General features: G+C 36.6%; 1 protein-coding gene across 2 annotated transcripts; it reads right to left on the minus strand.

Moving 5' to 3' along the window:
- Positions 1-17232, minus strand: LOC108766238 (high-affinity choline transporter 1). Of its 2 annotated transcripts, none has more exons than XM_018515405.1 (13): positions 16989-17232; positions 8549-8778; positions 6245-6352; positions 5669-5897; positions 5123-5351; positions 4341-4578; positions 4144-4250; positions 3971-4074; positions 3541-3671; positions 2998-3266; positions 2323-2922; positions 1048-1247; positions 1-471 (listed from the first exon to the last, which is right to left on the minus strand). In XM_018515405.1, exons 2-13 carry the CDS (start codon positions 8724-8726, stop codon positions 198-200), a joined length of 2667 nt encoding a protein of 888 aa, XP_018370907.1. In that variant the 5' UTR covers positions 8727-8778; positions 16989-17232; the 3' UTR covers positions 1-197. The 2 variants fall into 2 exon arrangements, with proteins under 2 accessions (XP_018370907.1, XP_018370906.1); XM_018515404.1 differs by having other exon boundaries at positions 1048-1298.
- Between the last annotated feature and the right edge of the window lie 202 nt (positions 17233-17434).

Below are 17434 nucleotides of genomic sequence, written 5' to 3' on the forward strand. Positions count from 1 at the left end.
TTTATACAAAACCTCATGCTTTTAATTTTATTCTCTACCTCCTATCTAAAAAAAAATATATATAAATTGATGAATGGAAAAACTATGGAAACTACGGAACGATATTTTGCACCAGCTGAACGTGTCAATTTCGACTTCATAAAGTCCATAAATATCGTTTTCGGTTCTGGAGATCCTATTAGTTACGGAACCCGGTTTTAGAACCTGCTGACGGCTTCGTCATCGGTGACGAAATAATTAGAACTTTTCGCGGCAGAACTGTACATGCTGAAGGTGGGACTGACAATCAGGCTGCTCGTGTTGCTGAGCTCCGTTTCGTTCGTCATCGACGAGTGCCTGCCAATTGTGGCCAGGCGCTTGTCCTTCCTTGCTAATGTCATACGGCAATCATCCGGCCTTAGTGGCATCGATGGATAATTCGGCTGTCTGGCGAGCGTTGTCAACGCCACTCGGTCGCCCGTGTCATTGAAGCTGCGCAAACGTTTGAGAAACATAACCGGAGAGAGTGTTCAATAATCGGATCTTTTACAGCGAATATTAAACTCTCTTTTAAGAGAGAGAATTCATTATAAGATATTATTTTCAACAGCACCCCATTATATCTATTATAAAGGATTATAATATTTTCATTTCATCTTATATTGTATATACATAATTTTTATTATACTGTAATATGTTATTCTTTTTGATTTATTGATATATATAAAATCAAATTTAGTTGAATTCGAGAGAAATTCACAAATCTTACGAAAAATAGATCACTTAATTGAAAAGAAAAAATTTTCAGAGAATAATATTTTCATTGTCATTTCGTACATAATTATTATTCTGTGATTTGTTGTAAGCAAAATTAAATTCAAAAATATATTTTGTGAAGGTGTAAGTTTAAGAAGGAAAGATTTTGAAATTTTTGTATCTAATTTTTAATGGTGTATAGGTTTTTGTTACTTGTAACATTAAGATTTTTGTAAGATATTATGCGTCAAGAAGGAAAGATTCTGAAATCTTTTTATCTAATTTGCATTCCTCGCGTTTCCTCATAGATACCTGTGATGTCGCACGATGCCCCTCTTTATCTTGCAATGATCAGGCCCGCTCTGTCCTTCAGCCGCGGTCCCATGAGTTTTGCATGCCTCTACCCCCATCGACGGCACGGGGGATAGAGAACCTGGTCCGTACGAGCTGCTGCTCTGTCTTCTGTCCAGAATGTTGACTAGTTCCACCGACGGTGTCGGTGAGAATGTGCTCTGAGGACACGCGGCACAAAATGTCGTCTCATGGGAGCTATGTATGGGAAGCTATGGGAAATCTACTTCAATACATACTCCAACAGCCAACGCCAAGATTGCGAGATCGCACAGGATCTCTCTGAGGACCCTCGATTTTTTCAGGGTCCTCATACTGCGAGGATCCTCCGGATCTTCACTATTTTTATTGATGAGCAATTGCGCTACTAACAAGTAACCAAACATATGCATAAAAATAATATATGCGTAAAATTCAATTAAGCAATCCAGATAAGCAAATAATGATTTTTTTATATCTTCTGCCAAATGATAATAAAATGTTTCAAAATCATGTAGAGGAAAGGAGACGGTTATGGAATAGATGAGGGTTGTAAAATACCACGATATCTTGTATTACAGTTTGCAATGCATTCTAAGGGTGATCGTTAAAATTACTTGTAACTGTTAGTCTGTTTAAACGTTATAACATGGCCACATTGGTCATTAGTGTTTACTGCATAAGAGTTGCATTTTAGTTTAGCGTTTTACTCGAAGAATCTCTACTTATATTGATATATTATATTAATTTTCTCTACTGATTAACAAACTTTATAGTAAAAGCAGTTATATCACATAATAAATATATCTATTGAGTTATTTCAATAAAAATAAAATAGTATTCCAATCCCTTCCTTTCCTCTACATTGCATTTGCTAATAAATTCTTTATTTCAACGAAAACCTGCGATACACGGAGAAAAACAATAAATTAACAAAAGTAGTATTCATCAGCGTATTAAAATTAAAATCAAGGGGAGAGAAGCTACGGATGGGAAATACTAGGAGATATTCGAGACTTCGCAAGGTATCCTCTCTAAGGACTTCCCCGGGACCTCTCGTCATCTTTATTACGAACAATCTTACCGCTGATAAATAAAAAAACATACACGTAAGTAAAACCAGTATATAGAATTTAATAAACTAACTCATACAAATAACTGAAGATACAAAATAAAATGCGCGGAAAAATGAAACGATGGCCCGACTTGTTCCGGGCTTTATAAAGACGACGATACGTCGAGGTCGTCATCCCTCACCTGCAGCGACGGTCTCCGTAACGTGCCGCCCTCCATACCGACGAGCTTCACGCCCTTGACGCTCTTCCTAGGACCTACGCTGGCGGGTGGGTTCTCTTGAGCGTTTAAATTGTACTCCATGTTGCTTCTCTCGACGATGCTCATCCTGTCGTTGTTCCGCGGCTTCTCGTTGCTGGGCCCGAGCTCGCAGCCCACTTTGGCGTAAGAAGGAGCACACGGAGTGATCGGAGTCGCCGGCATACCGATCGACCGGGTGGGCGAGAGTACTCCGCCTTGGGGACCAAGAGGACTCCGCAGATTCCTCACCGCAAGAATCTGTTCTCTGCATGCATCGTTCTGTATCGGCGTGTACACCGGACTCGCCATGGAGACGTGTCGCGCCGGCGTAGGCATCGCGCTACGCAGATTTTGTAGATTCTGGTTCGCTCGTTGCACAACCGACGTCCCGATGCTCTTTGCCTTCGACAGCTCGGCAAGATCGTTGTTGGTCATCGCGTTATCATCGCCGCGATCGACCGCGTCCTCGTGGCCGCAGGTTCTTTCGTCGTCGTAAACGCATGTGCCGACGCCATCGCAGGAATCTATACCCGATGTCGATTTCTGAAAGAGATCGGTGCGTTATTGATCGATCTAGTACGCCAAACGAACGATACTTAATTTATGATTTATAATTACCGAGGATGAATCCATGAGAGTGGCGCCGGAGCTGCTCTGCATAACGCCCGGCTCCTTGGACTTCTTGGGAGAGTATATGTTCAGTACGTCGCAACATTGCGGAAAGTATCCTTTGCCAAGTAGAGTTCTGGTGAGAAAACTAGTGAAGAGTTGAGTGAAGAGGGCTATCATCATGACGGCAGTGCGAAAGGGAAACTTCTGGGTGCGCGTCTTCTTATCGTAGAACGGATATTCGATCAACGGGAGTATGCCAAGTCCTCTTTCACCACCTGAAAACATTTACGTGTTTAAGCTTAAATTTACCTATAAAGTTCTGAATTTTTAGGTGATATTTTTAGATAAAAATTTTTTTAATTTGCAAAAGAAACAATAAGGCTACTGCAAGTATTAAAAAGGTTTCCCAATCTTTTCAAGTAATGGAGTAATAAAAATCTGTAATGTAGCTAAAATATATAAAAGAAATCTAAAAGTCTTTAGATATCGTGTGATAATCTTATTTATATTGTTTGAGTAATTATTTAATAATTAGAAGTTGTCACTAACCACCGAGACGCAAGACGATAGCGATAAAATATCCCGCCAAACAGCCGTAAGTATCCACCATAGTAGGCCAATGGATAACGGCTAATAGTTGCGGGAACAGAACGACATAGACGAGATCGGCGCACAAATACCTTTGAACAAAAATGCAACATATTTTTACACATTGAACATTGTAATATTAAATCTATTTAATAAATAATAAGCTAATTAATTTTGCGAATAGATACGTGAAAAAAATGTAAAAAGGCTTGATATAGAAATAGAAAATTGATGTTAAAAAAAAAAGTAAAGTCGTAAACTGAGAAAAAGATACAGCTCATGTTTTCTATCAATTATTATTGCGGCTTAAATCCATTGCAATAATTTAGAGCACTTATAGGAGCGATTGCATGTCTGTTGTAAGAAAATAAAGAAGAGTAGGTTTACTTACGAAAGATAGTAAACACTGCTGACCGTAAGAGCGACGAGAGTAGACAGTATGGAAACCGCGATTACGGCAATTCTTAAGACCCAATTTAGCTCACGTTCGGACGCCTGTAACGAAGGAGAAGCTTCAATGATGTTTGTTGTTGCCATCGATTAATCGGCATAAGTTACGCTTACTTTTGGTCGTATCGTGAGTTTGTAAACATTCCTGGTAAACATAGAACTACTAGCGAGTATACTGGAGTCTGCCGAAGACATTACTGCCGCCGAGATCGCACCGAGACCTTTAGCAAGATTGATATAATTGTAAAAAATAAAATCGAACAATCCTTTTATGACCGAAGAAGTAATTTTAGGATATATGGTAAACCTACCAACAAAAGATACCCATTGAGGCGTGAGATATCGCAGGACCATCGGCATCGCGGCGTTTCCGTCCTCCGTGGTGAACGTTCTGTTATAACCTGGTACCGAGGACCAATCGGTGGCACGAGCAACTACTCCAATTAAAGCTGATGGTACTGCGAGTATCAAGCAACCGAACATCGAGGCAATTGATAGAGTCGTTGCAACAGAAGTACTCTTAATACTTAGGATTCGTTGAAAATAACCCTGAAGAAGAAGATTGTTTAGTTCAAAGGGTGTTAATGATACTAAACTATTACTTCCTAACAAATAAATCAAATTAATAAAATTAATTCTTTAATAATCTTCTTAAAACGGTGTATCTTTCGTAAAGACATTGTAAGACTCTTAATACATAGAATTCGTTAAAAGTCCCTTGTAAAAATTTAATACTAGTACTATAGCCAATTAATCACATATTTTCAGTATTAAAAGTACTATTAACAATACTTTAAAATAAGTAATTAATTGGCCAGTACTGGTATTAAATTTCTATAAGGGGTAAAGCTTGAAGAAAAAGTAGAACGCCTAAAAACGTGTTAACAATATAAACTTGCTGCGACATTAAATTATTACGTTCCAACAAATAAAGAAGATAAATTCTTTAGTAACTTTCTTAGCGGCACGTTCTTTTTTATAACAGCATTATAAGATTTTAAGGTACAATTCGTCCTGTTTCGAATTTATCGAATAAACAATCTTGCAGATGCGATTTGAACTTTATCGTGATCCATCTGAAGAATCGAATTACCTGCCAAGGTATACCACCGAACACCAGCAACAGCATGCCGTCCACCCATTCGCCCATGTCCTCACTTTTCACGTGTCCCAGCCAGTCCCTCGGGGTCAGATGATTTTCAAATGATACCGCAGGATGTACCATGGAGAACGGCGCAGCTATCACTAAACCCAGCAGAATGCACAGCAGTTGGAGAGCGTCGGTGCACGCCACGGAATACAATCCGCCGAAGACTGTATATCTGAAAGTACACTTCGCATTTCTTACCTTGCTCGTGTCTCGTAAGTTATGTACAAAGGATATATGTTTCCAAAGTTCTAAGAATCACGCGAGCTATACATCGATGGATAAAAGATACTCCTCAAAAGTTTTTTGAAGAAGGCCTAGAGAGAAAAATGGTTTCGAGAGTTGGGATAAAGTGTGTCCAAGTTAAATGGGAACTATATCGAACAACTACAATGTATGTTTTCAATTCGATTGTACATACAATTCCCGAAACTTTAGAAACAGCCCTCGTATATCGAGCATATCGAGCGTGACTGTTTCCGTTATCCTTACATGGCCGCCAAGAGCGCGGACGCGCAAACACTGATGTTCGGATCGACGCCTGCAACGACGGCGAGCGAGCTTCCTAGAGCTCTTAGAACGGCGCCGCACCAGAATAGATCACCACACAGCGCCGGAAGGAAGAGCAAGCCCCCGATGCCCGCGCCGTACCGTTCTTGAAAAGGATCCAACATCGTCACATACTCGGCCTTCCTCATCGGACGCACGAAGAGCATGGCGCCTACAATATAAATTCATTGTTGGATGCGACATTAATTAACAAAAATCAATGGTACAGAAGATATGAACAATTAAAGAGAGTTATTAGTTTCGATTCGTTTGCGATTTCGTTACTCGAAAACTCAAGGAACATATCAAGTCAAAAGAAACTCAAAATGACTTCATCTTGATGTCATGAAAGTCAAGTGATTTTTTATTACAAAATTTGACTATTGATGTTAAGAATCAAAATAAAGTCATTTTGATTTTTTGTTGATTTTTATGTGTTCCTTGGGAACCAGATCTATTTTTGCAATCATTAATCGCAACATTGTCTAAGTATATTAAATGTTTCCATGTGCGACGTACCGAAAATCAGGCTAAGGCTGTATCCGATGGGTACTTGACACCAAGCTAAACCCCTCGTAAACATGGCCTCGGCGGTTCCATTAACAAAGGCTCCTCCAACCCATGTCGCTGCACATATATATAATGAGTAAAAATAATCGCAAAAGTACTTTTATCCCTTCTATTAAAACAATACTCTTAGGAAAATTTTTATCGATAATAAGAACAGAGGAAAGGACACCATTATAAAAGAGTTAAAGGATTGTAGAATATCATAATATCTTAAGTTTGCTTTGAATTTTGAAGATGATCGCTTCTTCACAATCTGTTTAGACGTTATAACATAACTATTAGTCATTATTATTATTAATAGTTTACTGCGTTGTTGTAAAATCTGCATTTTAGTTTTACAGTAAGTAAACATCTGTTAAGTTGCTTCAATAAAACAAAATGGTAACCCGCTTCTTTCCTCTATATGTTGCATTAAAATTCTTCATTCTCGTATATTACAACAACTGTCGAGATTTGTTACGCCAAGATAAAGTACGTCGTGTCAGCGAATTTTTTTTGTGTCAAGTTACACGCGTATAAATAACGAAACAAATGCATGGTAAATTATTCCTATCTCATTGTCCAGTTTATACTGGAGAAAGAAATGGGAAGGAAATGGAAAAAATAAACGAATCGTTGAGAGAGAGACGGAATAGAGGGAAGGGAATGTACTTGACATCACGTTTTTTTTAGGGATGCATATCTCGGTGTGGTCATTACGGTAATGGAGAACGCAAAGAGATATTCAGAACATGCAGTATAGGGGAGAAATGAGAAAATTTGACACGGTTGAATGAAAGCAAAATACGCAGGTAGCTTATAAAAATAAAATGGATTAAAAGAAAACGATATAATCCATTTCACAAACACACAAAATCTCTTTTGTCTCGAAAATTGGAGCTAGATTAAAAATAGCAAAGTCAGAAATATATCCGCGAGAAGGCGAGAGGGAATTTTAAATAAGACAACCGACGCCGACGTGAAGATGCAACCTACACTTCCTTTTACGACGTCACTCCTTATACAGTACAAAGCGGTTGACATGTGTCGATATTGGAGAGAAAATAAAGTCGAGGCGTATACACCTTTTTACAAGATAATTTTGTAAAGTCTGACGGAGGATATAACAAGTCTAGAAAAGAGCCGCGTTTTGGGCGCGGCATCTCATGGCAGATTATCAGTTCCATGAGTGAGTTCAATGCCTGCAGAGGCTAACATTTGTGTCGTGATAATTTTTTGAAGTATATAGATTTTTAATTCTCGAAATTAGAAAAATTAATTCGTGTATTTCTATGTCTTTTTTTTAACTGCTATAAAAAGATGGCAACAGAAAATGTAAGAAGTAATACGATCCAATCAAATTCTCGGGTGAGGAAAAACCAACCAATCCTTCAAATCGATCATGAAGGGACTCATGAATAAGTTGAAGGAACACAAAAGTCAACAAAAAATCGAAATGGTATCAAAATAATTTTATTTTGATGCTTGAAGTCAATAAACAATCAAATTTTGTAATAAAAAACGAGTAAAAAAATTAACATTTTGATTTTTTCTTGATTTAGTGTGTTCCTTGGGAGAGCTTGCAGACGCAATTTTTCTTTAATAATATCCGCATATTCCGATATATCACATAAATTGATCCTTGACCTCATCGACTTTTCGAAGTGTTTCAAAGCAGGAAGTCCGCATAATAGACGCTGATTCTAACCAGGGTCACACATAGCGCGATAAATAGATTTGTTGACTCAAAGTGCCCTTGTCGTAATAAATTGTTTCAATTTTTGTTTATCGCGTAAACGAATTAGTCCGGATCTACAATAGGGTTTTGAGCCTTAAGCCATAAGAAATGGGCGAATCACAGCCGCTTATTCTTCTCGGATGCGATTGTAATTGATCAATTTCTTACGGCTTAAGGCTTAAAACATCTATTGTAGATCCGGGGTTAAGGGATCAACTCCAGCAGAACAACAGTTCAGAATAAATGACATAAAATGACATTTTAAAATGAATCATGACTGATCTAAAAGTAGCTTTTAATAATCATTTTAGAACTGTTTTATAATGTCATCATGACTTTCAGTTCAGCTCTCAGGTAAAGTTAAGCTCTTCGATTAAATTCCTAGGTTTTCCCATGAAAAAGTTTAGTTAGGAAAATTCTACTGACACAAAGCAGGATTTGCCGAAGTGAAATTTATGTTGAACACGTATCGGTAACAAAACGATCATACAAAATTTATTTTTTCCCTTCTACGTGAGGTATTCGAGGACAATTACCGATAAGGGTGAAGACACCGAGCAACGGACCGAGACGTCGGTTTGCCAGCATCATGTCAGCCTGGAAGTGGCCCTGCGCAACTTGCCTCCTCTTGAACGCGGCGGCCCATATGCCAACGGCCAGCACCGCGACATAGAACACGATCACGCCGATTACGCCTGTCACGTACACTCCCATTCTCCTCTTCGGACCGTACTCTCGTCTGCTTCCGGATGTGTAAGCTCTGTAACTGAATGATTGATAGTAAAAGTAACGTAATAGCTACCATCGTCTACGGAGAGTCGCAAAGTACTTGTACTGTCTCAGTCATTCACAATGAATAAAACGTCTACATTTGTTGTTTTCTCTCTGTCTTCTTCAACGAAATTCGTTTTCCAAGCAGAACAACAAGTCACGGTAACGTCAAAACGACGTTAAATAGTAAATGATTGAATTATAAATAATTGAAAAGTGACTTTTAGTGATCATTTTGGAGTAATTTTAACATTACTTTGATGCTACAATGACTTTTTGTTTTATTTGGGTTGACAATATATATATATATAGGTTCTTTTATTTCTTTTATAACAGTTTTATTTGAACAATTTTATTAAGAAAGCATTCAAGATGTTTCTTGTCACTGGTCATAACATAAAGCTATATAAAGCTGCATAACAGCAATGTAATGGTTAACAAACCGGATGTACATTATTACGAATTTGTCATATAAGATGTTTGGTAGATGGTTGGATGATTAACGCAAGAAAAATCAAAGTCTCCGAATCAGGTATTAAAGATAATGGTTCATTCTGTAACAGTTTGGAGCGCGTCTTACTACCTCTGTGTCAGGAAGTCGACTGTTTGATCTAACATTCTCGCGTTCGATCGCTCATATCTATCTCCACATACAAAATATATCACTGTGTCCTTATCATTTGAAATTATCGATTAAATTTTTAATAACTTATTGTAACTGTTTTATGCTGAATTATTGTATATATAATAATTATCGCTTACTTAATAAATTGTAATTCTCTATACACCGATATGAAATGCTTCCACTCTGGTCCCTTTAAATGGTTAAAGAAATGCAAATGGATGTAACGCAGTGAGAAATGACAATGAAATCGACGTCGAATCGATGTCGATTCCATTATCATTTCTCACTGGGAAATAGACGATATGCAAGAAATTAACGCGTTCAAAAGGATTATGCTCATTGCTTATATATGCCGAGTGAACAGACAAAATCTTCGATATGTATGTGTCTACCCTGTATATGTATACTTTGTGTACTTGTATGCTACGTATACATTCGGCTCTCCGGCAAGGTAATCGCCATCGATGTACGTCTATTGTAGTATGTATTATAATATGCATTGTGAAATATCCATACAACTGAATATTTTATTACTGTACATTTCCCTTAACACACACATTGTATATATTTTTAACAAGTCTAATAATAAATATATTTAACAAATCTAATAATGGGATCGTTACATTTGTGAACGGCCAGGCAACGGAGAGACACGGAGGGAGATATGCATGGATTAATCGGATGTAAAGCCGCGCTCTCGCGATCAATACTGCGTTAATTATTCCGTCTCCTTGATTAACATTGCCGTACAAATAAGTCCGTGTATATATGTCTTCACTAGCTAGTCAATACAAGAAGTTCCTGGCCTTTAATATTTAAAAATTGATATCCATCGTAAACTCGCGTTGGAAAAACAATATGTTCCGAAAGAAGAAATCATTGATATTATCGGAAACATTAATTAACGAAATATATTAAATTTATTTCATAGATATTATATTGCGTTAGCAAATTGTTTTAATTGCATCAAAAGGGTTTTAAAATCGTCAAAATAAAAACGATTTGATACGGAAGCATATAGATGAGCAAATATACTCTAATTATTTTCATATATCGCCGCTTTGATAGAAAAGCAATATGTCAAAAATAGCAACTTTAGCATTTCTAAAATTCTGAATTAGAATGTGTATTATATTAAAATATATATAGATAGAGTATAATTAGATTCAGTTGAATAAATCTATGTATATGAAGATGCCTTTCCGAGTCAAACGCTGGTAGTTCGTGTGTAAATGAATTTATTCGTTAATTTCATTAACAAACGTTTCGATCCTCACTTCGGATCCTTATCATTGGTCGCGTTTAGCAGACTCAACTGTTACGGATCCGTGAGCGCTCGCTGCTATTGGATGATCTAGAAGAATACACCAATAGCAGCGAGTGCTCACGGATTTGCTCCACACAGTTGAGTCTGCTGAAACGCGACCAATGTATATAATTCGACCATATATCATTGTTCTTCCCGGAAAGATGATAACGTTGAGATTAGAGAATACGAAATTGACTTCGCATTCTCTAATCTCAACATTATCATCGTTCCGGGAAGAACAATGATATGTGGTCGAATTGTATACATTGATAAGGATCTGAAGTGAGGATCGAAACGTTTGTTAATGAAATTAATGAATAAATTCATTTACACACGAACTACCAGTGTTTGTGACTCGGAAAGGCATCTTCCTATATATATATTTATATTAACTGTACAAGTATAATCTAATTAAAACGTTGTTCAATTTACAATTTTAAAGATTCTCTTCTGAGAAAAGTTGCTAATTTTAAGATGCGTTGCGCATCTTATTGTTATTTTAAGATACTTATATTTTATATGTACATATGTGTACATATATATATATAAAATTGATTAAATTTGTTGCATTCCCAAGTAGCAGAGTAACATTAAAAGACAACATAATAGCATCTAATAGATTAAAATAGATGTCGTTACGTTGTCTCTTGAGATTGCTTTATCTCTACTAATCTAAGTAGTGGAGCAACATCAAAAGACGATATAATGACGTCTATTTTAATTTAAACATGACTATACAGGATGTCCCATAAGTTTTTGCCAACCGCTTTTGTGTAGATAAAACGAATTGAAAAGTCTTCTACCATTTTGCAATTTTCGCAATAGTTAACAAAATATTAATTACTAAAAATTGTCGAATGTTGGTCTTGAATAATTTTTTGCTCAAATACTATCAACTTTAAAAAAAAAACTGCAAGAAATAGAAATCATTTATTTTCTTCTCATGGAACTATAAGAATTTTTTATCAACCTTTTAGTATTGCATTTTCTTATTTTTACCAACATGAGAAAATACTTTTACCAACATTAAAAAATTCTGAAAAAATTCTGGAAAAATTCTCAGAACTTTATAAAATGAAAATAAACAATTTTTGTCTCTCGCTATTTTTCTGTAAAGTTGATAGTATTTGAGTAAAATGTTATTGAAAATCAATTTTCAGCAATTTTTAATAATTAATATCTCAATCATCAAAATATCATCAAAATGGTAGAGGACTTTTTGACTCAGTTTAGTCCGCCCTGTCTATACAAAAGCGGTTAGTAAAAACTTACGGGACACCTTGAATATATTGTCTTTAATGCCACTCTGCTACTCGGGAATACAGCAGTCCGTTCTTTCAGGACAGATGTTATAGAATGATTAATATGAATTCTTTCTACGAAAGAAAGATTGTATGATGCTGAGCTACTCTTTTCTCCAATATCGAGAGCTCTTTTAGCCGTGCACGATAACTCCGTGACCGATGACATACAGGTTGACATTTACTATTGAGCACATTTCGTGGGAGTCTGCGCCGAGACAGCCCGTCGCTCTCTCGTGAAAAAGCTAATCGAGCGCGACGGCAATAGTATAACGCGGTTTAAAATTCAAGTGTGCCCCAGATATCGGACAGGATGGGTCGTGGAGGGTCGTGACCCGGGCGAACGCGGTGCACCGAGTCACGTATATAAAGTTCAGTCGAATTCCATAACGGTTCTGCATTATTAACTTGCGCGAGACGGTGTTCTTTGGACCAAGAAGGGCGAGAAGCTGAACGTGACGAATAGAGACTCAAGTGCACGCACACATGACGGATTAACGTGTACGCGCACGCATGTACGTACAAATGCACGCGGAAATAAGCTCGCTCAATGAGTAATGAGAAGGGAAGGAAGGAGCAAAGACCGAGAGAAAGAGATAATATCGTTCACGATATTTACAGATATGCTATCTCTAGCGCAAATGCACGAACGAAAGTATGAAATGTCGAGGGATCGATGTCAGCCTTTATGTGAGATATCGCTGACGTTTCCCTCGATGCGAAATTTTTGTGCAAAATTCAGACAGTATTGTCGCAAACCGTTTGAACCGAATTAAATAGGAACGCGCACGTCGTCGGATGCTTTTACAATTCTGGTGCATATAAAAACCGTTTGGAGATTAAATTATTAAAGTTTTGCATGGCCACGTATATATGGGAGAATGAGAGGTACGTTTGTTTCTCGCAGTTGGAAAACTATCGGCACGTCTCTTTTAAAACACGCCTTTAAAGTGCGCTTTTACGTTACGCGCTTACACGTGGACAGTTTTAGAATACAACCGCGTCAATTGATGATCTATTTAACATCCATGCTATAAAGAGATACATACCGCTTTTATGTTATATACTTAAACTTCAATAATCGATAAACATGTCTGATTGCAGCGACATTTCCATTCCAAAATCTGACAGGGAAAATTAATTTAATGAGCAAAAAATTTTAATAAAAAGAAATACAAAAGCAGGTAAATTGAGAAAAAATATTCTCTTGAATTCAAGGGAATATTTTTTCTCAATTTACCTGCTTTTGTATTTCTTTTTATTAAAATTTTTTAGATTTAATATTTTATCTAACAAAAATATACCGTTATATATATATATATATATATATATATATAATTATTCTTACGCGTTATAAATAATCTAAAACAAAAAGTTATTTGCAAATTAAGCTTTAAAGATAAAAGTGAGTTGCGAAAAAGTTGCTTGTTTTTTATTTGCGGTTACGTATATTTAATAAATTAATGTGAGTTTCTGATTTAACAGTTTAAATTGCCGAAGGAATCATAAAAATTTATGCAGAAAGTGCCAATCAGCGCGTTCGTCTTTTTCCTGTTCTTTATATCGAAAACTTACACTTTTTAATTCGTTTTTTTTTTTAATTGAATGAAAACACTTCAATTATCAAGAATTGTGATAGAAGCTGAGCGTATTATCAGCACATTTATGCTGCTGAACTTGTTATTGGTATATGAAAAATGAGCAATGTGCGATTACGCTGCTCATTCAAACAGTTAAGTTACAAAAATATTTAATGTAGAGCATAAAAACTTATCAAAAATGGCTTTGGATTAAGTGTTTCGATAAGAACGATCAACATCAGATTAAATTTCAATTTTTTTTATTTAGCATCCGACAAATGCAGTTATCTCGCTTTAAAAACGCGATGTCGATGGCGAGTAAATTTACTTCTTCGTGGTAGGAAGTAATCTTTTGTCGATAATGTGCTCATGCCTATGATCTCATTATCTCACTGACGCAAAAATAGAAGAATAAGCTAATACATGCTTGGTCGTGATGAAGGGTAAGCAGCCTTCAAAAGGGTGAGGGAAAGCGAGGAAAAAGATGTGAGAGGCGACCGACGATAATTTTATGCAAAAGCGTCTTTCAAGGCTGAACAATCGTGGAAGAATTTTTCAACAGGATATTCCCAATTGAGATCATCACAGCCGGTTATAAAGGGGAAGAAGTGGATAGGGTGGGAGGGGGGAAAGAGAGAGAGAGAGAGAGAGAGAGAGAGAGAGAGAGAGAGAGAGAGAGAGAGAGAGAGAGAGAGAGATTATATTTGCTATATCATGGAAGAGCCTCTCGAAAAGGATATAAAGGTTGTCGAGGTAACGGGGTGGAAATATAAACGAAACTGAAATGAAATACGTGAACTATCATATTGATTCTACCACGATAGATGTTTAAAAATAGCGAACAAAAAATTATTGTTTTACATTAAGTATAGAAATTCAATCTGCTGTTACATTGAGGATCGAAAAATTTGTAATAATTTACTCAATTATTTAGATAACTTTTCGACAAAATTAAAACATCGTTTAAAATCAGCGTAAAAAGGACCAAATTCAAAGTTATATATTTTTGCTTGGAAAAATGATTGCAGAGAAATGTTTAGCAAAGCATTTTAAATTTAAAATCTCAGTTTTCGAATATTTCATAGCTCATTTCTCTCGAGATCTTTTTCGGAGAAATTTTTTTGCGAGAAAATGATATTATATTGAGAGAATTATTCGAGAGAATTAAATTCAAATTCTTCTATCGCAATTAAAAGAATTTTCCAATTAGCTTTAAAATTTATAGAATTGGTTATATTGGAATTAGTATAAGTCTAAATTCAATAGCGGATAATTTTCTAACATAATAATACGTGACAAAGATATGCAACTTTGATTTTGTTAAATAGACAATTATTAATTATAGATTAATTATTAGTTACAGATAATCTCTCTGTTCTTTTCTCTTTTTAATAATATACTGTTAATTTCTAATAGAATTTTTATGACTGATTTACTACTAAATATTTACACACAAAAAACGACATTGCTTCTTAAAACATTAAAATTCGTGAGCCATGACAAATAATATATCATGCTATAAACGTAGCTTGTCTTTAAGTATTATTCACCATCATCTTCAAGTATTATTTCAGCTTTAATATATCCGTCAAGGCAAAATATTTCTGCATTCAAATGACAGCTGCGATTTCATCTCTCCAACAATACAAGAGACATAAATATCTCTAATTGTGTTATCTCGATTTAATGAAAGTAGAGACAATGATCGAAAATTCGATTAAATTTTTATAATCGCCTAATTTTATCGTACTTGTTAACAACTGACAAGGCATCATGTACCTTTCAATATACATTGATAGCTTCAAGTTTCAAATTAATGCTAAATGCATCTCTTTAGCTTTTGAAATTAGATATACAAAATTTATTTAAGCCCATTTTCATGAAACGCTAACGGCGTTAATTATTATTCAACAAATGTAAAACCATTGAATACAAAAGCGTGTAGCGCAATGCGATGACATAATATGATCATTGAACTGAGCAAAAATTCAATGTATCACCGCCGTTAACAATACGTGCGTTATAAAATTAGAAGCGAAGTTTCGGCAAAAATAAAAAAAAAGCTACGTTAGGAACAAACACATTGTACCAGGTTCGAGAGATTGATCGCTCCTAAATTGCTAGCAATATTCCGTGAAGCTTCCGTAAAAACCAGCGAGAACCAGAGAGAAACAATGATTCGTCTAAGCCGAAGTGCACTTGGCTCGCTCTCGACGCGAGTAAAATCAGCGCACACGGTTTATCTTTGAACACGAAAACCGGGCTGTTCGTTGCCAACTTTCCGTGCTAGTCAACGTCTTACCATCGCAAACGCCAAGTAGCCGCAAATCGATCCGCGCTTTATTTTTCGATTTTATTTTCCAAGATAAACGTAAAAGAGGAAGACACCTAATTGCAGTCTTGTACCTCTTTCAAACGATCTCTCTGAATAATGCAATGTGCAATAACGTGAGTGATAGCGTCGAACTTTCTTCATAACGATGTGTGTTGTATCCCTGCAGATTTAACAGTAGCGATAGTTTCAGAAAACATTCCTCTAATCTTTTAAACTTTTAGAGCAAATCTCTCTCATTCCGAAGAGTGAAATCTTACTCTCAAAAGATTGAAAACTGAGCTACCCTTTTTCAAGACTGGCTCAATTTCCACTCTTTAAAGTGAGATTCCGTTGAAAGAATTCAGAGAGTAAGAACAATATATTGGACAAAGTGTCAGATTAAAGAATTCATTCCTTTTATTTTTAATGGAATGTAAGGAAAAAGCGAATGAATTGGTTTCAGTTTTTATAACTATCTGAAACGTCTACGCCCAATTTTAAGTAATTGAAACAATGTAGAATTACGATGAAAAGGAGTTATTAATATTGATAGCTCGAAAATCATTGGAAAAGACATAAAGCATGTGTTTAGTTTGCTTACAATATTATTTTAATTAACATTTTTATTTGAAACGTTATCCATATCTTTCATAGGAAGAGATATATAAGATATATTCTTTTTCCATACTCCAGAATTGAACTTTTTGCACGGTTTATCTTTCTTCTTTTTCTTTTCACATTGTCTAATGTTCAGATTTCCATCACCCAGATATCATTTTATCCATGCTGATTATCGAATGTTAAGGATCGAATGATACCTGGGAGACACTTAGGTGAAAATCTAAACATAGCCTTGGAGAGAAAAAGACAAGAGCTGAACAGTTACGATTCATAATCTGAATTGTCCTATATGCGTAGCATTCAAAATCGAATTTTCAGGAATTATACAGGTGTACGTGCCTGATTAAAGTTCAGGCATAGCATCAGACAGGGTAGAGCTGAGCAAACGAGAGAAGGAGAAAAAGAGAGAAAGACAGAAAGAGAGGGGAGTGAAAATTCGGAGTCGTACTACTTACCACCGGCTACCCCTGCAAAATCACGTAGCGCATCCCTTTCACGCGGACGTATCCATCCCACCGTGTGCGTCTCGATTTCCTTTTCGCCGCGACGAAGAGCTCTCGCCGAGGGAGGAAATCGGGGCTCCTCTTGCAGCACGAGGATGCAGCCTCGCACACTCCGTCCGGGCGTTAGCCGTGCGACAGAGAGAGCCCAGGCAATACGACTGAATCTCTTCTACGAATTCAGCATCCCGCACGGCTAACACGCTGGACCGCCACCACCTTGCTGGGGGTAGCGCGCGCGTCACGGACAAGGACGGAGCGCCGGTCGCGCGCGCGCGCAACGTACGAACGTATAGGGTGGTGCAACTGGAAGATGGGTGATCTTCCGATGAGAAGACACGTTGGAAATGCGAAAAACTTCTTTCACTTCTCATAATGTCTGAAGAAGCGATTGACCTTCT

This window comes from Trachymyrmex cornetzi, unplaced genomic scaffold (assembly GCF_001594075.2).
Source record: "Trachymyrmex cornetzi isolate Tcor2-1 unplaced genomic scaffold, Tcor1.1 scaffold579, whole genome shotgun sequence".
Classification (NCBI taxonomy): Eukaryota; Metazoa; Arthropoda; class Insecta; order Hymenoptera; family Formicidae; genus Trachymyrmex; species Trachymyrmex cornetzi.

What these genes read in the sequence shown, in the direction of transcription:
- LOC108766238 (XM_018515404.1), bottom strand. Translation starts at nt 8,726, where the DNA reads ATGGGAGTGTACGTGACAGGCGTAATCGGCGTGATCGTGTTCTATGTC. An exon ending in CAGCCTTAGCCTGATTTTCG is followed by an intron (nt 5,898 to 6,244) that starts GTACGTCGCACA and finishes TTTATATTGTAG; the next exon opens with GCGCCATGCTCTTCGTGCGT. An exon ending in TCAATGGGTATCTTTTGTTG is followed by an intron (nt 4,251 to 4,340) that starts GTAGGTTTACCA and finishes ATCTTGCTAAAG; the next exon opens with GTCTCGGTGCGATCTCGGCG.